The following is a 22,351-nucleotide window of genomic DNA, read 5'->3' on the forward strand; positions in this document are numbered from 1 at the left end:
TTGTCCAACTCATGACATTTTTGTCAAAGTATTTAATTTTTCCCATTTTTTGACAGCTCTCTATTGGTTGAAACCCAGCTAATACAATCAAATTTTGCTATTGGCTGAGATGGAGGTCAATGACCTTTTGGTGACTTCTTATGTCACTAACCAGCACTGTTGGCCCCGCCCCTCCTATAAAAACTATCACCTGTGGACTCTACAATCTGTGAGTAGGTTGGATTGAGATAATTGTGAATAGAAAGGTATAGTGAGTGTTGGGTTGGTAATTGGCATAGCATAGATTATCCTTCAGAATCTCCAAAGAACAGACTGTGTTACTTAACTGCTCCAACCCATAATCAAAGCATTTTTGGAATTTCCAGCCAAGACGCATTGTCAAACAAACCTCGGGGTTTAGTTACTCTTTTGTTATGACCAATTCCAGAGGAAATTGAATGAGTAACTGAGCTAAATAGACACAGATGAACATGACTTAGGCTTGGCTTAGCCAATCAGAATCATCCTAATTTCCGCATAGTTTCCTTTCTTTGTTGAAAAAAAGCAGAAAGCTGTTTAAGGTTGAACGCAAACACTATGCTCTTTCTCTGTGCTTCAACATTTATCCAGGAGACCCGTCTTTGGGCAAAGATAGTAAACCTTACCTTTGTAATACATATTTGCAATGTACATTCATAAAAACAAACATTCAAAGTCACTCTTGTGACCAATTTGGAAACCAACAGTGAACACTGCACCACTAAGAGCCTCCTTGGAATAACATTTAGAGAATAATCTGTGTTTTGTCATGTACAGTGACGGTTTCGGGGTGCGATGTGTCTATTCCCACACAGACTTTGTACAGAAGGCTATAGAATTGATATTACAAAGCAGCTTACATTTTTAAATATATTTAAATGTAAAGTTAATCATTTAGGAGAGTAAACAGAAAAAATAGGTGACTGTCCAGTTTGTCTTTTTTCAGATTTTGACGTCTCTGTCCAACATGGAAATTGTTTCATGTGGTATTGTCTTTGCGCACGGCAGGATGCTAGCAGGTAAATACTTATTGGTGGGAGAATGCAGCTCATCTATTTCTGTAGTAAAGTGATCCGGACTTTCCCCGTTGGACGTCTCCTTGATGACGCTGTAGGTTAGCGCTATACTGTAGGAAGCGGGTTTCTCGATGCGCTGGGGGCCGCAGCGACACAACTTTTTAAATGCAGAGCGAAACTTCTGAGACATCGCGTTGTAAATAATGGGGTTGATAGCGCTGTTAAGGTAGATGCAGAGGCGGCAGAAAAGAAGGAACCAGGTATCGAGGTAGGCCTTGTCGAGGAAAGAGTTGACCACTACTAAGGTACGGTAGGGCATCCACAGCAGGGCGAAGATGATCACCACCACAGCTAGCATCTTTGTTACCTAGGTGGAAGAAAAAGTCAAAAATATTACAAGAGAAAAAAGATTGTGGGTCGTCTCCATCAGGAGAGAATATGATGCATTAGTACAGCCTGATTTTACTCATTTCTGACGAACAGAGGCCTAATAACACCATTAACCAGTTTCTTTTGTGACTGCTTTAGTTTAGCATCTGTTTGCAAAAAATGCCTAAACATCCCTTAAGAATGACCTTACACCTAAAATATCAGGATTAAAAAATGTCAATTCATCCTTTATATACAAATAACTTTTCTAAATGCTATAAAATACTGTTGTTCTTGTGATTAGCTCATTACTAACTCAAAATTTACTTGATTTATCACATTATCTCTAAAAAAAAAAAAAAGTGTATTATCTTTTTCTTAAACTCAACTGAAATAAAAATAAAAGTGCAACAACTTGGGGTTGCAAATGTTCAACCAAAAATACATTTTTTTTTATTTTTTAAAAGTGTTAAGTCCATAACAAAGCTAGTGTTATGGCAGTGTCAAACAAGAACACTTCAAAAGACTTTTAAGTAAGGGGTTTTTTTCTTTTTTTTTTTCTAAATACTACCAACAAAACATTTCCAAGTAACAACAATTTATTAAATAAACACCTTTATTAAAAAATAAGACAAACACAGTTAAAGACAAGTCTTATTTACAACATGGCCTGCTAATGATGGGGGTATGTGTATGTGCATGTGCCTTTCTGATGCATCATATGCTGAGGCGACTTTCAGAGGATATGAAGGTACTCCGAGAGAAGAAGAACTTTTCGTTTGGAGAGTTGGAGGAACGTAAACAATGACTGGAAAAGAAAGCTCGAGGAGATACGGAAAAAAAGGACAGTGAGGAGGAGTAACAACAGGAACAATGACTGCAAACGAGAACACATCACATAAAAAAGGACAAAAAAAAAAAAAAACGTTAATGAAAAGATGAAATTATTATTATTCAAATGATTAACTCATCATCAAGCTCTGCAGAAGCCTGATAACGATCCTGGTCATTTCAATCAGGTGTGTTGGAAGAGGGAAACATCTAAAACATGCTGGATAGTGGCCCTTGAGGACCAGGTTTGGGCACCCGTGCAATACGATATCAGCACAAATCATACGTACTTTTATGACTTATTTTGTAGTGTGGAATGTTAGAAAAGGTTTGATCAAGTGATGTCACTCAAACAAAGAACAATAGTCAGCAACAGTAGGGATGAGAAACACTGACCCATTTATTATTAACCATTTGGTTACATACATTTTAACCTTCAACATAATATCTACAGTGTTCTAAAATTGAATAATAATAAAATATATATCGGAGATTTTAGATGCAGTCCGATAAAATAAATATTTGTTTTCTGGCTGATATTGGACCGATATCCGATATCAATATTGGATCAGGACACCCCGAGTATTTATTGTGTAGTCTTTTATAATGTTGTGTGCGCTTTTATGGAACTGCATTTTAAATGTCATTGTACTGTGTATAATGACAATAAAGGATTTCAATTCAATTTCAAATCAATTTCAATTCAATTTCAATTCAATTTCAATTCAATTTCAATTCGATGAAACGAAAACCTCCATCCATCCATCCATTTTCAAACCCACTTGCTCCTGTCTCACAGGGTCGCGGTGGAAGCGGAAGCATTATTAAAAAAAGGTAAACTGAGGCAGAAATGGATAAACTCTGAAATGGTAAATCAAAGCCTCTAAATTGTATTTGTTGTTGGTGACATGAATTACAGACAGTAAATCCTTATTTGCAGGCCATCTGGACCAATTTTGTGAGGAAAATAGGTTGATATTGAGGCGTGGCATACAACCTCTTGGTTGGACCACTGCATATTTACAGCAGATGCGAATATAAAAATGTATTGTAAATTTTTAACTACTGACCACATTCCATTTGGGATGCAAATAAGTTGCCATTTTCTACCCCTGACAGAAAGTCACAAAATTGAAAGTGGTACATCCCACATTGATTGGAGTTGTCTTTCACTCTATTAAGTAATATCTATCTGCCAAAGGAGGCTGTAATGTGCAGAGAGGGTAACTGCAAAAATTCTGATCACAAATCTGTCATCTGTTCTATGAATGAGGATGTTGTTAAAGTGTTGGATGAGTCAAGTAAAGCCCTTCAAAGATCGGAATCTAAAAAGACACTAAGGCCAGGGTGGAATGACTATGTGGCTGATTTTTTAACTAGAGCTCTGGAGGCTTCTGCAGAATGGATACTGGCTGGAAAACCTCCATATGAAACATAACATATATAACAGAAAAGGCTCACTAATGCCCAGTATAAATAAGCTGTGCGTTACATCAGTAAAAATGAGAGAGTGTTGAGAGCTGATTTTATAGCCAGGAGACTCTCCTGTAACAATACATACGACGTTTGGAAGGAAGTGAAAGGTATGACTTCTAGTAAAACACCTCTGCCCTGTGTAGTGGATGGTGCCTTAGGGGTGCTGAAATAAATCGAGTCAGAGATATTTAACCAGGAAAGTCTTTTCCACTGCAGGAGGCATTGTAACTGCACAAAGAAGTGCTCTGAAACCTGGGCATGTTGACCAGCTTGTGTTTTTTCAATGAAATCTAAAAAGAAAGTACTAACTTTCTGCATTTATTTGTTGTTCTAGGCATAAACCTCAGTTAAGTTGCACTAAAAGCCAAAGTTGGTTTAAAAGCCACAGGCAGATTGTTGGTTATTTTTTTTTATTTTAAGTTGTTGGCACATGGCATATTAAAGTCAATGTTTTGAGTGTAAAATATGCCAATAAAATATATTTCATACATAATGTTCTCATGAAGGTGTACACATTTACAGATTAGTGGTTTCTTAAGTCATATATACAGTATATATATATATATATATATATATATATGTATTTTAAAAAATCGCAATAATCGCCTTATACTTTAATGTCGGGATATATTGTATTGTATCGTGACGTATGTATCGGAATATGAATCGTATCGCCAGATGCCAGGCAATACACACCCCTCTGGTACTGAGAACATTTTAGAACTAATGAGGCAGTAATACAGCAGTTTGTTTAATTGTGTTCCGAGTGAGTCCTATACTGTGAATAATGTTGACAATGTTGACGTAATTACGGCAAATGAGGTCTTTAAGGCAATAATCAATTTGTCTAATAACAACAGTACAGGATTGGATGGTATCTCATCTGAGTACCTAAAGTTTATAAGTGTGAGTCTCGCCCCATGCTTTCTATGTGTTTCACAGCTTTTCTTGTGCATGGTTTTATACCAGACTCTATTAACTACAGTATGTTATTAGTTCCAGTTATTAAAAACAAAACTGGGAATGTTGGCAGGTGAAACAATCACAAACCCATAGCCCTGGCTAGTGTAGTGTCCAATCATTCAAACTGTCCTTGACAGGATTCTAAAATTTGTGAGATCTACAGATAATCAGTTTAGATTTAAGCCCATGTTAGGCACATGTATATGTACATGTATATACTGTATATGCTCTTAAAGAGAGAATTGCTAAATATAGCAGACAGAACTCATCTGTCTTTATGCGCTTTTTGGAAGCTTCTAAAGCATTCGACAGGATAAATCATAGAAAACTATCCTGTGTTTTTTAGCATACTGGTACGCGCTGCAAACAGTGCAGATTAAATGGGGGAACAGTGTATCTGGCTCTTTTAAAGTGAGCAATGGGGTCAGACGGGGGGGTGTACTGTACCCAGTGTTATTTAACCTGTAATTAGATGAACTGTTGACTAAACTCAGAGCCTGTAACAGGCTGTGTCACTAGAAGTATTGTTCTCAATCATTTTTTTGTATGCAGATGATTTAGTCCTATTTAGCCCAAGTACGGCTGGTCTACAGTAGCTGCTCAGTATCTGTTCACCCAATGGTCTGGAGCATGACTTTAAGTACAATAGTTCAAAGAGTATGGTTATGATTTGTAAAACCAAGCAAGATAAGAACATGACATTTCCGAACTTTTGTCATCAATCATCATCAATGAGGACATGTCAGATGATGAAGACGTTTACAGACAATGCAGAGTAAACATGTCTGAAAATGAAATAATTGTGTCTCACAAATATAAATAGGAGTGCAACATGTTTTAACTGTCTTAATTGTTTGTCTAGTCCTTTTATTTCATTTTCAATGGCCTACGAGTCCGGAATAAAGATGAATTGAATTGATTTATTGATGAACAAAAAGCAGCGTTGAGCTGAACAAGGACATTATAGATCAGAATTCTTTTGTTCAACCGTGGAATACCACACAAGCACGGGGAGAACATGCAAACTCCCCACAGAAAGCTCAATCGTGGGAATAAGAAGCTTGAATACAGATTGCAATAGTAGGGCCCTATAAAATCCGCGTTAACGGAATCGCGGACGGAATCATGGAATCGACCAATAAAAACGTTTAAACGAGGAAATGGACAAAATCGGCATGAACCGCCGTCACCGTGGTGCAAAGAACGTTTTTTATGGGGAAATGTTTCCGGGGACCGCTTATTAGGCCTCTCTCCTCCTGTCCTGGCGGCATTAAACTCATCTTAAACCACCACAAACACCGTCTAAAACAGCACAAATCAGCACTGACTCCTAAAATACAAAATCTCCAGTGCACGTTAACTTGGCTGTGCCTGTAAAGCTCAGTCTGTGTTTCGTGTAGTGCAGCAGCGCTCCGTGAAAATGCGATCAGCTTTAATCCTCTTCACCTGCTCAGTGTTCGAACTGTTATGCCTGGCTAACTAAGAATGACTCAGTCCGTGTCGTCTTTTAGTTCTTTTTATTCCAGCTTTTTGTCCGTGACTCATAGGTTCACATTCACAGTCAGCAAGCTACCTCAACGTTAGAATGTTACATTCCAACATCTCATCAGAGCTACAGTAAAATGCATGTTGAAATAATGAATTACTAAATTGTTTTGTTTTGTTGTTTTCCTAAAAAAGATGTTTTGTTTTCTTTTGTTTTTTAACTTCAGTGTATTGCATGGTGTTACTTTCGTCCTGACTATGGGGGACTAAAGTAACTAAGTGCAACATCTAGTCAACGTCAAATTCCACATTATACAGAAGATAGGATCAATACGCCAAATCAGCATTATCAGTACGCATGCGCGATTCCCGGGTCAATATATCCGGGTCAGAGTTCACGACTACCCAGCGTGTCAACAAAGCCCCTGTCTAGCGGAACAACCGGCTACTTATACTGACTTTTAGGCATTTACTTTGCTTAAGGTCGTTTTAAGGCAATATGCCAGGGTCCCATTGTTCAGTGCGTGGCTGTTCCAACGGTACACGTGGGCTTAATACGTGGATGAAAGAGTTTTGCCCCGTTCACGAGTGCAATAAAGGAACCTCACGATGTATATGCGACCCGCCATACGTACTCATCCCATTTCCTACTGAAAGAAAAGATCCAGAACGTCGTGCCGAATGGATTAAATCAGTAAGTTTGACATATACTGTACTACATTAAAGCTAACTAGTAAACTAGTATATAAATATTATATTGTGGTGTACATGTTAGAGAGGTGTCTCTCACCCAGCAGGTTTCGGGGGTTTGTTGGCGTCCTTTTCTTTCTCGCCACAATATGCCCGATCCCCCCAGGATCAACTGTCAACATCGATCTCGAGCAGAGATTTATAATCAAGGTTGACAGCCTCTCGTTCCTGCTGTTTTGTCAAAACTATAGGCGCTTTTTGAAATGACAATGCCCAAGCGAGGGCCACCAGTTCTTTCTTCCTCTTCCCAGTAACAACGTGTCCACGTCTCTTACAATATTCTTTTAAAACATCCACTTTACGACGCTCAAAATATTCAATATCTTTGTCAGACTCGGCGATGTTTACGTTTTATGATACGAGCTAGGCGGGAGCTGGGTAGTCCTGACCTTTGACCCGGACCAGCATGCTTTGCACGCAGCGAGATGCCGAATCCGCTTATTAAATGAGGTTAATTTAAACTGAGTTGATCAGAACTTAATCATTAAACCTGCTCAAATTCAGTAAACCACTGATCCCTGAGAGGAAATCAGGTGACATTAATGCTGTTCTTATACATCTTTATATGACATATAAATAATTAAAAAGGAGAAGCCAGAATAATCCATGACACTACAACTTATATCTACCTTTTAATTGTGTGTACTTTAATTTTTACATACTTTTTTGTATAATTATGAGTGTTTTTATTATTATTTATGTTGTTTCCTCACAGGAGTTAAAAACTAATATTTTCTTTAAAAAACTATGAATATTTCTAAAAAAAAAAAAAACGGAATTTAAAAAATTAAAGTGGAAAAAATGGAATTTGGAAAAACATCAAATGGATTTCATAGGGCCCTACAATAGGTATGAATTGAATTTGTATAGCCATGAAGTTTGTTCTGCTGCCTCCTATATTATTCAATTCAACTCTATTTGTATAGCGCAAATTACAACAGTCATCTCAATGTGCTTATCAAAATATGAAATTCATAATAAGAAAGAAAGAACCCAACAAGATCCACATGAATAAGCATTTAGCGACAGTGGCAAGAAACTACTCCATTTTAACAGGTTCAGAGGTGGCAGCCATCTGAATAATGTTCCTGTATTTACTGTAGTTTGGATCGGCCTAGTTTGACTAAGTCAGTGCCATAATCAGTGACGCAATAAATCAGCAGGGTTTTATGATTATATCATGCTGGGAGAGTTGGAAGAACTGAATGTAGCAATCTCACATGGAATCAAGCTTGGGGAATTTAAGATGCAGCATTATGAGCACAAGTGCACGTGCAAAGGATCGGTAGATGTATTTGTGTAGTTTTCCATATTTTTGGGTGTTTTTGGAGTAATTCTGAGGGCAGCACAAATCTAAACCCAGGGCTGCATGTGGCCCCCGAGCCACCAGTTGCCTATGTCTAGTATATAAAGTGTAACTCTACTCCATTTGTAGTTTAATCAGTTGTACATATTTTATTGAGGTTCTGCCGATGAGCTTTCAGTGAAGGACTATCATAATGTGGCTACCAATCAAAAGCTTGGCATGATGAGGTAAAATCTGGATTTGGAAGCATGAATGGAAATAAACTAAGTCTGGTTTTTAGCAGTCACAACTGTCAGAGTCACTCATTCTTTCAAGCATTGAGAGTTGAAATGTTTTTTGTTTCTTGTCACCTCTTGTAGCAGTGGCGCCGCCAGGCAAAATCCTGTACGCACTGTGAGTACAAATTCTTTGAAGGTTTTTTTTTACGTTTTGCTGGGCTGTAATAATCTGTGATTCTGCGCGCTGTTACCATCCTCTGCTGTAAAACGTAACTGATTTTCATTTTTTCCGTTGAGTAAAAATATACTTTGAGTTATGGAATTGACTAGAATCGTTTCTTGTTGATGTTGTTTTTTCGTTTGTTCTACCGTGCGCACTGCCGCTTCATGCGCTGGCAGCTGTTCACGGTGCTGAACCGGGTGACAGCATTACTACTCGGAGCGGAGCGTTCTTGTGGCTTGTTTGCGAATGGCGGGCCGCACATCTGAGGTGTATTTCAGAGAGGAGGTTCAACAAACTCTGAGTCTATCCATAAACTCTTAGTCAACATACCCCGCGATGGGAAACTCTGGCTACCTGATTCCATTACAGCTGGTATGAAGTGGGTCAGTCAACTCTGAGTATGTAAACCTTGGGTTATTTACGTGCACGAGCGCGATAAAAAGCCATCATCAATTGAGCAAAGATCACATCTCATTTATATTGATTTTTTTATGTCATGTAGTCGCCAGTAGGGATGCGCATCGTTAACCGGTTTCATTTGGGAACCGGTTCTTAGTCTTTGTTAGCGATTTTTTGGACTCGCTAACAAAAACCCTTTACAATTCTGCTATTGCCACTGTAAACAAACGCGGTAAGTGTGTGTTCATGATAGAGCACCTGACGTCAGTTCTACATATGTCATGTCTAGTTAAAAGCATATTTCTTTATGCACTTATAACATAGTGTTAGGATGGTTCATGATTGAGCAGTAATTCATAGTGGTTAGTGTGTAGTGTTGTTACTCAGGCTGCTGTTCAATTAAGCTAATTCAGTGACAGGATGTAGTAGCATACCTGTATATTTCACAATAAAAGCAGCCTGTTGGTTTCTGCAGTTAATGGATTTATATATTGGCTAACGTTGTGTGATAATGATAAAAATAAGGTTAATTTATTATCCTAAGCCAATAGCCACTTGACTTGTAGACTCATTTTACTCATTTCAGTATTGTTTATTCTCAGCAGTGAATAATTAAGATTTATATGAATAAACCTGATATTTATTTTAATAAACCGGGTTGTATTCTTTTCTGTACTCATGTACTACTTCTTTTTCAGCCTATTTGGGAATCGATAAGAGAATCGATAAAAAAAAAAACGGATCCACAAGCAGGAATCGATACACATCAAAATCGCTCAAATCCTTATCAATATACATCCCTCGTCGCCAGTCCAAAAAAGACATCATAAAAAACAAGACTGAGCTTGAATTCGAACCACCAACCTATCACTCCCAAGGACGCCTTCTTACCCACTGTGCCTTAGTAACCATAGAGGTATGTGCGTACTATAAAATTGAATCCTGGCAGCGCCACTGCTGTAGGGTACATGATGAATGCAACAAATTTTTGTTTTTGCCAACAATGAGCCGTTAATCCAAACCAGCAGAGACGCATGTGATGCAGTGCTTGCAGGACGGTGTTAGAACAAATCCTGGTTGAGTTTAAAGCCAAAAGCCTGTTTGACTTGTGCTTAGCTGATGTGACTATCGGATAAAGACTACAGCCGCCTCAGGGCACCCCACCCCCCGACTCTGGCAGTAATTACTCCATGGATCTTATCAACAAAATGCTCAGTTCTCTTCAGCTTCTAACAAAATCTTCATAGAAATACTAAATATAGTGTAGATTCCTACCTACTGTATCTGTCATCTTTTCTGAGTTAAACTGACTTTGAAGGGAACTAACCACACAGAGTAATAGTCTGATGATCCATATACTCCATAGTATGAAGGAGCAAATCAAAGAATATCTGATCAAAATGTGCACATGAGGCAAACCTATCATTAAAATGTTATTAAATGAAAATAAGAGTGCTACTCTTTAGGGTTATTCCTTTTTGAGGCTGTAAACTGTTGCTACAATGGAACGTGACACCTTTCCCACAGGATTGTGTGTTTACAGGGAGGTGAGAGAATTGGAGGATACCTAAAAACCAAACATGTTGTAGTCTCTTATGAATACTTTAAAGTGGTACTACTTCAAGTAAAACAGACATTTAAGTGCTGGTAAAAATGAAAGAAAAAAATGTACTTTTTTGTTTCTTGAGAATGTAACTTACATACTTGAAAGTCAAGTTTAACCTTTTGCTCTGGACGTTGCTTTCAGATCTATTTTTTCAGGTGCAAATTAAAAAGTGCAAAGCCATAGACCTTGTTGGTTAATCCTGTTTGAGCTTTGGGGACTGAGAACCATGTGTCTGCTTTGAAAAACCTGGATGGAAAATTACCTCATCCTCTCAATATATCACATGGCAGCTGATGTTTTAAACAAAGCATCTTCACTAAAGCAAAAAGAACTTAACTTCGGCTTTTGAGTGCCAAGCTAACCATACGAAATAACAACGGTAATAATCTTCAACACATAATAACTTAGACTTGGTGTGAACAGTCAGCAGATATAAGTAGAGGTTCTGATTTTCTGTTTCAAAATTTTCTCAATGAAGTTTGAGAGTTTACTCATTTCTGCATCAGTTAACCCATTTCTGTTTTGTTTCCTTTCACCAGCTTTCCCTAATCAGATGCTCTTACTGGCTTTCAAAGTTCGTGGCAAACATGCCTAATGCGGTTAATAAAGCGAACTATTGTTATCAATTTATTATTTCTCTGCTTTATTTGCGCTAATGCAGGTGCTGAAATCTTGTGAGATTTTTTACAAGATTTGCAGTTTGGATGTGGATTAACGTGGGTCTGAGCAGCAGAAATCTCTCCAATAACACAAGAAACAACATTTGTCACAAGTCTGTATTGAGGAAAAAGTTGCTAAGAGCTCCACAGTTGTGCACATTCACGAGGATACCGATAAAGGGACAATAGGCTAAGGAGGGGAGGGGGGGGCGTGGTTGTTTCTATACAAGTCTCACAATTCTACATACTGCAGCTTTACAGATGAGTATTTGCGTGATATTGTCCCAGAACATGCATACGAGTGTATTTTCCCTATATCATATTTCAATTTGATTTTTTTTTTTTTTTTGGTAATAATAATAATAATAATAATAATAATAATAATAATAATAATAATAATAATAATAATAATAATAATGTGATTTCCATTTCAGGGAGTGAATTACATTTTTTCTCCATACGTTGATCACAAAAAATCAAAGGCCCTACATGTGAAAAAAAAGAATGTGAGTGATGAAAGTAACGATTGATGGTCTGCACGTCTATGTGTGTATGATGTATCCAATGCATTAACGATTCTTCTTGTACAATTTAGGCAGTTAAGAACTACATTAATATCGTCTAATTCTTTAAGTGGGTGGGGCTTAGGGCATTTTTATGTACTGTTAAGTTTGATGGCGAATTTTGATTCAGTTTTTGTACTCTGATTTCCTCCCTTAGTCCAAAATCATCAGTGTGGTTTAATGACGTTTGTAATTGGACTGAGATAATTAATGAGTATGCTGACATTAACTATAACCAGTACAAGATAAAGGAAGGCTGTACTAAACAATGCGTGAGTGAGTGAGTGAGTGAGTGAAGGAATGTCGACATAGTCAAAGATTAGATTATCATAAATTATGTTTTAAGTTGACCAACGGAATCAATTAGCTTGCCAGCATCTTGCCCCTGTGGGATGCTGGAACTTGTGACCAATCCATATAATGGATGCACGACATTGGATGATTTTGGGCTATTATCTGATATGCCGATATTTTACACCTCTTCTCTTGTGATTGTACTCTGTAATGTCATTTTGTGCAGTTTTGTGCAATTGTGCAACTCTACATTGGTCGATACCGATAACCTGCTGATAATATTGTGCATTACTAATCCACATTCATGAATTCTAGCACCTGTGGTTAATAAAATCGATATTTGAGATTGTTTATTTTTTTTATTTTTTTTAAGTGCCTTTTACATCAGACCACTAGTTAAAAATTTAAAATATTAGTTTGATGAACCAACTTGTGCTTTAAGCCTCACATTGTGGAATGTGAAAAATCTATATGTAGCCATAGACATGGTTATTTTTATTCAAACCAAATCCCACATTGACACATGTGATGTAAAGCAGTGGTTTTCTCTCAACCTTTTCAGCCCGTGACCCCCAAAATAAAGATGCCAGAGACCAGGGACCCCCACTGTACCTGAAGGTGGTGGAACACAGAAATGAACATTGAAAAACAGTCATGTGGAGACAGGGCCATCTATAAGCGTGAATAAAGGGGAGAACTGTGTGGGGCCCATGAATATGAATCTGTAATAACCACATTTATTTATTTATCTAAAAAATATCCACTATTATCCAGGAAGTTCACTAGAATACTTGCACCTTGTAGTATATAGTCATCTTAAAAATGTAAATCATTGTTTTAATCAGAAATGAAATGGGTTAAAAGTGACCAAAAATGGTGGAAAAGGTGGTGACATAGGATTCTAAAAAACACAGAAATTAGTTAAAAGATGCAAATTAGAGTGGCCAAAAACTGACAGAAAAATGGTTAAAAAAAAAATTAAAAAAATTAAAAAAAGGGGGGGGGGAGGGGGGCTTCAAAGTGTCAATATTGGCTTAAAAGTGACAGAAAAAATAGTAGAAACATTTAGTTTAAACTGTCAAATAATGGGCATGACAAATCGTGAAAGTGGTTAAATTGACAAAAATATGCATGCATGAAATACGGTTAGAAGAGGCTAAATAATGGGTCAATAATGTGACATTAGGTGGGAAAAGTGATGGAAAGGGTTTATAAGTGCTGACAATTTCTTTAAAGTGTAAAAAAATGTGCAGAAAAGGCTTTGAAGTGGACGAAATGGGAGTGATGTAGCAAAAATGAATTACAAGGAGCAAAAATATGGCAAGACAACGTGATGAAAATAGGTTAAAATAAGGCAAGTTTGGTTTTGGTGAAGTTACAGAAAAAGGGTTTCAATCGGCTCAAATTGTTAATATAGTTTCTTGAATACAGTGTAGTTTCTTGAAGGTATCTGGCGACCCCCAAATGGGGTACACGTACCACCATTTGAGAAGCAGTGATGTAAATGCTGATCACCTGTCTGCGGGAGGCAGCGGTGCTGCTGCTGGAGCTGCCCCCGGTCACCCTCCCTCCTCGGCCGCTCTCCTTACAACACGTGTTGCCTCTACCGTCCTTGGGGTCCGCGGGCAGCGGGTTGAGGAACAGGATCCGTGCGATGAGTCCGTAGAGAACCGTGGCCAGCATCAGCGGCAGAACGTAGAACACGGTGAAGTCTGTGAAGTATATGGGCAGGTAGTGACTCCTGGACACTTTGTAGGCGCAGCTGAGACGCACCGCGTTGTCATAAACCAACCGTGTGGTGTCGGACAGAAACAACCACATGACGCAGTAGACGGAGGTGAGCGCCCACACCAGCAGGATGATCCTCTTCGCCCGGGACAAAGTGCACAAGAACTGGGATTTGATCGGGTGGCAGATGGCGATGTATCGCTCCACGGTGAACGCGGTGATGAAGCAGGACGACGCGTTTATCCCCAAATACTGGAAATATGTGATGCCCAGGCAGCCCGCGTACCCGTACACCCACTGGCCGTGCAGGGCGTCTGTGATGTTGGGTAACCCGGCGGCGGTCAGCACCATCAGGTCAGCCGCAGCCAGGCTGAGCAGGTAGCAGTTCGTGGGTGTGCGCATGTGTTTGGTGGTCAGAACCACCAGGATCACCATCACGTTCCCCACGATCCCCACCCCGCAGATCAGGGACACCAGGAACACACTCACCACTTTATATTCAAAAGTGTAGTCAGTCCACACACCCAGGGTCTGGTTACGGTGACCCGACGTGTTCTCCTCCAAAGTCGAGTTACCCATGGTGAGGTTGTCCATGGTGACAAAGGCAGTCAGTCACAATCACACAACACCTGTGAAAAGTTCAGAGATCCTTTCTGCAAACTTCAACATGTTTTTCTTCTCCCAGTGAGTTCCAGTCAGTGGTGCAAAGCTTCCCAGTCCGTTTTCCAGGAGGAGCAGTAAAGTTTGCAGAGGTGATGCAGACAGCTCAGTCTCCCTGTGACGCACTGCCCTCCCATGCCAAGGACTCCAAACCACATCCCTCACACTAAACACCATTGGTGGAGAAAATGATGCTCAAAGGTTAGTGTGTAACATACAGGCTGTGCCCATGTCTCTCCTCACCACAGCTGCCTGCACTAGAAAAGGAAGAAAATCGTATATAAATGTATAATATATTGACTAAGAATAACCCCATGTGGTAGACAACTTTGTTTTAAATGGCATCCCTTAGAACAGGGGTCTGCAACCTGTGGCTCTGCAGCCTCATGTGGCTCTTTGACTCTTTTGCAATGGCTCTTTGTCGATTTAAAAAAAAAAAAAAAAAAAAATGAAATAATGAATTGTTTTTTTCTTACAGAGGGTGTTGATGATTAGTGACATGAACGTCAAATACAATTACGATTAAACAATTGGTTAACCTAAAAATAAATCACATTGTGCAATAACTCTGCTACCTTCCTACTTCAACTCCTACAACCTCTACAGACCATCAACTGTCCTTGCACCTGTAGCTAACCTTAAGTTTTAAATCCCTTGTAAGATAACTAAACTAACAAAAAGACTATTTTAGAAGGATATAGAGATTGTATTTGTGTGGGGAAAGATGTATTTAATTGCCAACATGCCGCCTAAATATGCATGTTTTATGTTTTGCAAGAAATTAGCAATTAACATGTGTTGACCAAGATGATCATGTGTTCTCAAATTCAAGTTATTTTTTGTAGCTTATGAAATTATTTGATATTATTTTAACTGTGTTGAATTTTATACACTGTAGTGTCTTCATTGAGAAGGTTTTTTTTCGGCTCCGGAAGGACTTTAATCCATGCGAGATGAGGCAAAACGGCTCCTTTGAGAGTAAAGGTTGTAGACCCCTGCCTTAGAAAGAGATGCAGTTAGGGTTTCCAGATAAAGCTAGTTGTTTACTGGCTCAGAAAGTGTCCTTTTAAGCTTCCCAAGTTGTTCAAGCAGGGCCGTCCCTCACCAAGTTGGGGCCCTTGGCCAGTTCAGATCCCTGAGCCCCCAATTCACACCTTTCCTCATGTATTATCAGTAAAAAGCCATATAACAACATGCATTCAACTTGAAATCTATTATTTATCTGGCCTGGGCCATCATGTTGAGCAATTACCTTAACCCTAACTGCTCCCCAGGTATAAATTGGGCCCTATGAAATCAATTTTATTTTCCAAATTATTATTTTTTTATTCCGTTTTGTTTAGAAAATTTATTAGTTTTTTGTTTTTTTTCCCCCAGAAAATATTACTTTTAACTCCTGTGAGGGAACAAAATAAATAAATAAATAAGAAGAAGAAAAGAAAGCCATATTTAAACAAAAATGTATTTTAAAATATTGTGTAAGATACAATTCAATGGTAGATATAAGTTGAACTGACATGGATTGTTTTTTTTTAAATGATTTATGTCATATAAAGATGAGCAGCATTTTCATCCACATTCTGTCAATTTCCGTGTTCAACAGTTTTCATTGGTCATTCTGTGATTCTGTTAACGTGGAAATGATAGGGTATTATTTATCTTTATAAATTTATACATTATATACATGTAAATATAAATTATTATATACATATAAGGGTGTAAGAAAAAATTGATTTGGTGACATATTGTAACATTTCACCCTACGATTATCATATCGATGCCAAAAAATGTCCAAATAAATTTTTTAAATCATGTTTTTTACCAAAAAAAAAAAAAAATATATATATATATTACGCTAACATATGCATAGCATGTAAACGCTTGGTCGCTGGGTGTCAGTGAACCTCATCAGACCTTTTTTTTTTTAAGATTTTAAGAACTTAACAGAACCAGAATCTGTTGTAGAAGTAAAAGTTAAACTTTTTTGAAAAATGTAATTTGACAGTTTGATAAACATATTGGCACCACTTGTTTTTGATATTGGTACGTGATTTACAGTTATTTACCATTTACTTGTTCTCCCAAGTTTAAAAAAAAAAAATGAAATAGATTGTATTTGATTCCATTTTGTACTTATAAAGGCCAAATTTGTAATTATTGATATCGCAATGTATATTGTATTGCTTTGTATTAGGATGTATCGTATCGTGACATGCAAATTGTATCGTGCACACCATTATTCACAGGTGCTTCACCGTGGCAACCCACTGCTCCTCAGGGATGGGTTAAATGCAGAGAACACATTTTGTGTATCTAATGAAGGTGATCTATCACTTCTATTTATTAGTATTACAATCTAACTGTAAGTATTGATACAGTAGTTTGGCTGTGTGATAAAAAATAAATAAATAAATAAATCAACCGGTAATTAATTAATCATTTTAAATTAAAAATAACGTCAAACTGAAAGTAAAAAAAACAAACAAATCTCAGTCACAAATACAACTGAACATGCACGTGTGCCTTTTACAGTCTTCTCAGCAGCCACATGGTTTCAGGTGAAGCAAGAGCTTTATCATGTTTGGCTTTTTTTTGGTCTCTCGCTCACTCCTGACTCATCATGTCTTTTGGACGACATGTCGACAGCTTCACGTTCTGCTGCACTGCATTCACACTCCTCTGATTGGTCAGACGTCGACTGCTGTCAGTCATTGCAGCGATGCACGCATTCCCTCTCACGTTACACTTGTCTTTTCTCTCCTTCTGCGAGAACCTTCTACTTAAGGGGTTCCCAAACTGGGGTACGCGTACCCCTAGGGGTACTTGAAAACCTCTCAGGACTCGGTACACAGAAACATTTGTCAGTTTATTTTTTAACGTGCACATAGACTTTTTTTTCCTCATCCATCAATAATAATAAAAACTCTTTAAAGGTGATTCTCAAATTCTAAAATGAGCAAAACATCAGAAATAAATGAATAGAAAATCCTAAATTCAAGGTTAACAGACACAGGAAACAGTTTAGACGAGCCTACAGATGCAAATAAATAATGAGCTAAGGGGTATTTGTGATAATAAATAATGGCTAAGGGGTAAATGGGGTAATATAGTTTGGGAAACACTGCTCTACGTGCACATGTGCACAGCGCGTCCTTTGCCCAAAAGATGAGGCCCATACGTACAGTACAGCGCATGTTCTGCGTGTAGGGAGGCGTGGCACTGCGTTCAAGTACCAAATGAAAAATTAAAGCCGCGAGCAGCGTCGTAGGGTTTGAAGGAGTGGCCGGGGTCGGTAACAATTACAATTTAATTACGATTATGACAGCAACATATTTTTAAAATTTAAATTGCAATTATAATTCCGCCATAATTGTAATTAATTGTCATTTAAAATTATAATTGATCCCAACCCTGGCTCCTAATCATAGAAATATAAAAGAAATGTAGAGGACGTTCTAAAATGCTGATCTTCTTTTCAGAAGGACCCATCCCACGACACTTTGAGGCCCCACCCAGTGGAACCCTTGAGATGGAGACAAAGGATGAGGACGGGCTGCTCCGAACGGGAAGGGGCCGGAAACGCAAGAAACCAAAGGTTGAGGAAGGGTTTCAGGAGTTAAAACCAAAGACAACCCCACCACCAGCTTGCATTCCCTCTTTGGAGTCCGATCCTCAGGTTAACTCCGCCCCTGAAGATTCACCGTTCCCCCTCGCAAGAGTAAAAATAAAGACTTGGTCCCCAGGAAGAAGTAAGATAAACAAAGCTAAACAAACCATGTCTAAGTAGAAGAACTTGTGATTATTGCAGGCACTCATTTTACTTCTAATAATTATTACCACTTAAGTCTGTATTTTCTCTGTTAATATACATTAAAAATCAGGACTTCAGATGAATGATTGACCTTTGATGGTTCGTGAAGTCATCGTCACAATCTTAGAAAGTTACAGATGTCTAATTGGACCCAATGCACAGACCAGCCGTGTGTTGCTTTTTTGTGTTTTTGTCTGCAGCAGAATATCGTCTGAACGTCTAAATGGTTGCATTTTCAAACCAATGTGTGGGTTTGTGTGTTTGCAGAGAACTTTGAATATTTTTTTTATTATAAGGAGCGCAGGCTGATTGGTGAAGGTGGTTATGGGAGTGTCTACGCAGGTATTCGCCTGTTAGACAACAAGCACGTAAGTTTATACACACACACACACACACATCTTCATTTCTCCATGTTCAATTACAACTCAATTACAATTACATCGACCAACAATTTTTTCGATTCCTCTTAAAATTACAATTATTATTTTTCCCCTGAAAATAATTTACAATTATGTTCTCAATTATTAAAGTTCAATTACAATTAATCACAATTACTAAGCCTTTAATAAATCACCCCATCAAACATGACCCTTCCCTTGTGTTAGCTTTCTGTTAGCATCTCTTAAGATAACGGATCAGTTTTGACCCATGTCCTAAATCAGCTGTAAAATACCATAAAAAAACATTACCTATCATCCAGTTTGTTTCACATCTCTTGGTGACCTTGTTTGGCTTCTTTATCCAGGAAAATATAGGTTTTTAATTATTTTTAGAGTGGGCGTCTGAGCCTTTTTTCTGTCAGTATACCCCTACATTTATTCATTTATTTATTTAAAATGTTAAAATGATCCTTTAGAGAATTAACAGGTAAAAAAATGAAACATATTTAAATTAATGTTCACTATGTGTGTGTAAGCCATCGAACTGTGACATGGTTCCCCAGGTTTGTGTTTAATTAAATGTAAATGAAAGTTTTTGTAGAATTTCCATGACAATTACAATATCAATTATCTGAACTCAATTACAATATCAGTTATGGCCTATGACCTGGCCCAGTGTCATAATCAGTGGGTAGAGCAGATTTGATATGATTATTTTACGTTAGATTTAATCAGATAAAGCACTCTTAAAGATAAAACAAAATATACAAAGCAAGTTTTGATACTACAGTGAAAAATGTTACAAAAATACTCAGAAAAACCCAAAAGTATATCACATGGACACATTTTACACACCGTTCCAGTGACTTTAGCGTTTAAAAACCATGAACGGTGTGAATAAATGCTTGTTTGTTTTGTCTTGCAGGTTGCCATAAAGCATGTTCCAAGGGAGAAAGTGAGATACCGGCTGGTGGACGTAAGTATTCTTCTCATCAATGTTGGCAGAAATTCAGATTTTCAGATTTGGGGCTCGTTTTTGAAACCAGGGCTGTTTGTTTTCTAAAATTCCAGGGTGTATGTGAGTTGGCGGTTTCTGAGGTGGTGCTGATGATGAAGGTCGGCCGGTAAGCTCGTCAGAGGCAGCCATCATAACCCCGCAATCATTGAGTTGGTTGATTCGAGACGAGGTGCTCATAATAATGGAACTTCCTGACAATACCATGGATCTTGTGGACTACAGCACAATTAATGACCTAATGATACAGGAACATGAAGTCAAAGTAAGTACGACTTTTATCACTATGTCTCCAAACTGCTTCAGCGTCTCTCTGTGGCTCCTCCCCTCACTGCCCCTAAACTAGGGCTGCTCGATTACAGGAAAAATAATAATCACCATTATTTTAGTCATAATTAAAGACACGATTATTCAAATGATTATTTGTCAACCAAAATGTTATTTCATTTTTGTACAAAAAAACAAAATATATTCTTTAAACATAAGTAAAATCCTTCAAACACTTAAATCAAGAATGTTAAATTTTGCACAAAAAACAATTCTTGCACAGAATGCGTCTTTGCTTTAGGTCTTTATCATCAAACCCAAAGTGTTCCCGTATTGGAGAATTTTAGCGTTTCTCCTGCTATGTTTCAAGATCGCTAGCAACAACTTTCCTCGTGTTGGACTGCATGAGCTTTAGCTTTGATAGGGGCGGGGCAGAGAAGCTTGCATGCACGTGCATTAACAACTCAAAGTTAGTATTAATACGTTTTTTCTCGTGTGTGCCAAGCTTTATTCTTTGTAGATATCGTAAATCGTGGAAGTTTGTTTCATTTAGCAAATAAAACATGAAGTATAATCACAGCCTCACCCTAACCCTTCTGTCTCATTCTGTTACAGGACATCATCAATCAAGTCATCAATGCAGCGATCACAATGCAATAAAAAGTGGGGTGTTCCACAGGGACATAAAAGCCGGAAACATCCTCATTACCTCCACCAATGGAACCCCATCTGTGAAGATCATCGACTTCGGCTGTGGTGATTTGGTCAAGGACAAGCCCTATTACGACTATAATGGTTAGTGTTGAATTCTTTTCTTGGTCGCACGTCTTTGAATCCACTCTTTGAATCCACTCTCATTCTGACCGCTTTTTATTTTCTATTTTTTTTATGATTGTAGGTACATTCGCCTTTGCCCCATCGGAGTATTTTGATAGTAGAAAGTACCACGCCGAACAAACCACGGTGTGGCAGATCGGGCTACTCCTTCACAATCTGTACAATGACGTCATCATTGATACGTTGGATCTCGTCGGAGCAGAAAAACGTACCATTAACCATCTCGCTCATTGTAAGTCATGCAAATACAAACACTTTACTGTACTGTCCAGCAGGGGTGTTAATTTCATTTTAGTCAAAGTGGTTCAAACAAGTATAATAATGGCATAAGAAACACTAAATAATGACGATTGAAAATGTTTTGTGCCGATAAATCAAAGTACATTCTGATATTATTAAAACTGTGGCATATGATAGGAAAATAACAGTCTTATAGACTATTGTGAGACCTTTTTGGTCAAATTAGAAATAGCTGCTCCTTTTTGAATCTTTGATACCCCTGATTTATAGACAATCATTGTTCTTCAGTGTTCTTCGACCGCGTTTAGCAGACCTGCTGAAGCACCCATGGTTAAAAGTTTAAAACAAAATCCATGAACGTCCACACCAGTGTGTGTGTGCACAATGTGTATAAATGTACATTTAAACTGTAAAAATGTAAATAAAGTGTAACTGTATTATCAATCAAATCACTGTTTTCCTTGTCTGGCAAAGATGCACAAAAAATCACAGTAAGAATAAAGTTAAAACACTTCTATGCATCTGTCTATGGGACTCCACATCCCACAATGCAATGCGAAAACTTTTCTGACAATGTCAGTAAAATTAGTGTTTTTAGTGGAGATCAAACAAACTTTCAAACAGCAATCTAGTGATCTGTGAGGCCTACACTATATATTAAACAGATTATGTCTCCAGGCAGCTTTAATCATTGAAATGATAAACAGTAAATTATCACCATCAGGCATTCTGGCATTGGACTGGACCTTTGTGCAAAATTTGGTGATTTTCCGGGTAAGGAAAGTAGGATTTCCTTCTCGGAACAAGAAGAAGAAAAGGAGCACGGGATATAATCCACAATAGAATCTTGGCAGTTTAGGCTGTGCCTTGGTCTCGAATAACAGACCAAAATTTCAAACGCTAACCAATAATTACACAAATAGTCCAAAATACATACACAAATACGAAAAACACAAAAATAAAATGTACAATATGATAACGGAAAGAACATAAAATAAGAGAACATTTAAAAAGATAGAGAAAAATACAAAAAACGACAATAAAAGCATATATTTAATGGAAAAAAATGCAAAATGACTCCAAAAACAGGTAAAATGAAGGCAATATATGCAAAATGACACCAGAATCATACAGAATTACAGAAGAATACACAAATTAAACAAAAATAACAGACAATAAAAACACCTAAAATTAGAGCAATAAACAAAAATGACTGCAGAATCATACAGAATTAAAG

The 22,351-nt window shown here is 37.8% G+C and overlaps 1 protein-coding gene across 1 annotated transcript; it reads right to left on the minus strand.

Moving 5' to 3' along the window:
• Positions 1-960: 960 nt before the first annotated feature.
• trhra (thyrotropin-releasing hormone receptor a) lies at positions 961-14,667 on the minus strand. Its single transcript, XM_028470549.1, has 2 exons — positions 13,692-14,667; positions 961-1,401 (listed from the first exon to the last, which is right to left on the minus strand). Exons 1-2 carry the CDS (start codon positions 14,496-14,498, stop codon positions 961-963), a joined length of 1,248 nt encoding a protein of 415 aa, XP_028326350.1. The 5' UTR covers positions 14,499-14,667.
• Positions 14,668-22,351: the final 7,684 nt, after the last annotated feature.

This window comes from Gouania willdenowi, chromosome 16 (assembly GCF_900634775.1).
Source record: "Gouania willdenowi chromosome 16, fGouWil2.1, whole genome shotgun sequence".
Taxonomy (NCBI): Eukaryota; Metazoa; Chordata; class Actinopteri; order Blenniiformes; family Gobiesocidae; genus Gouania; species Gouania willdenowi.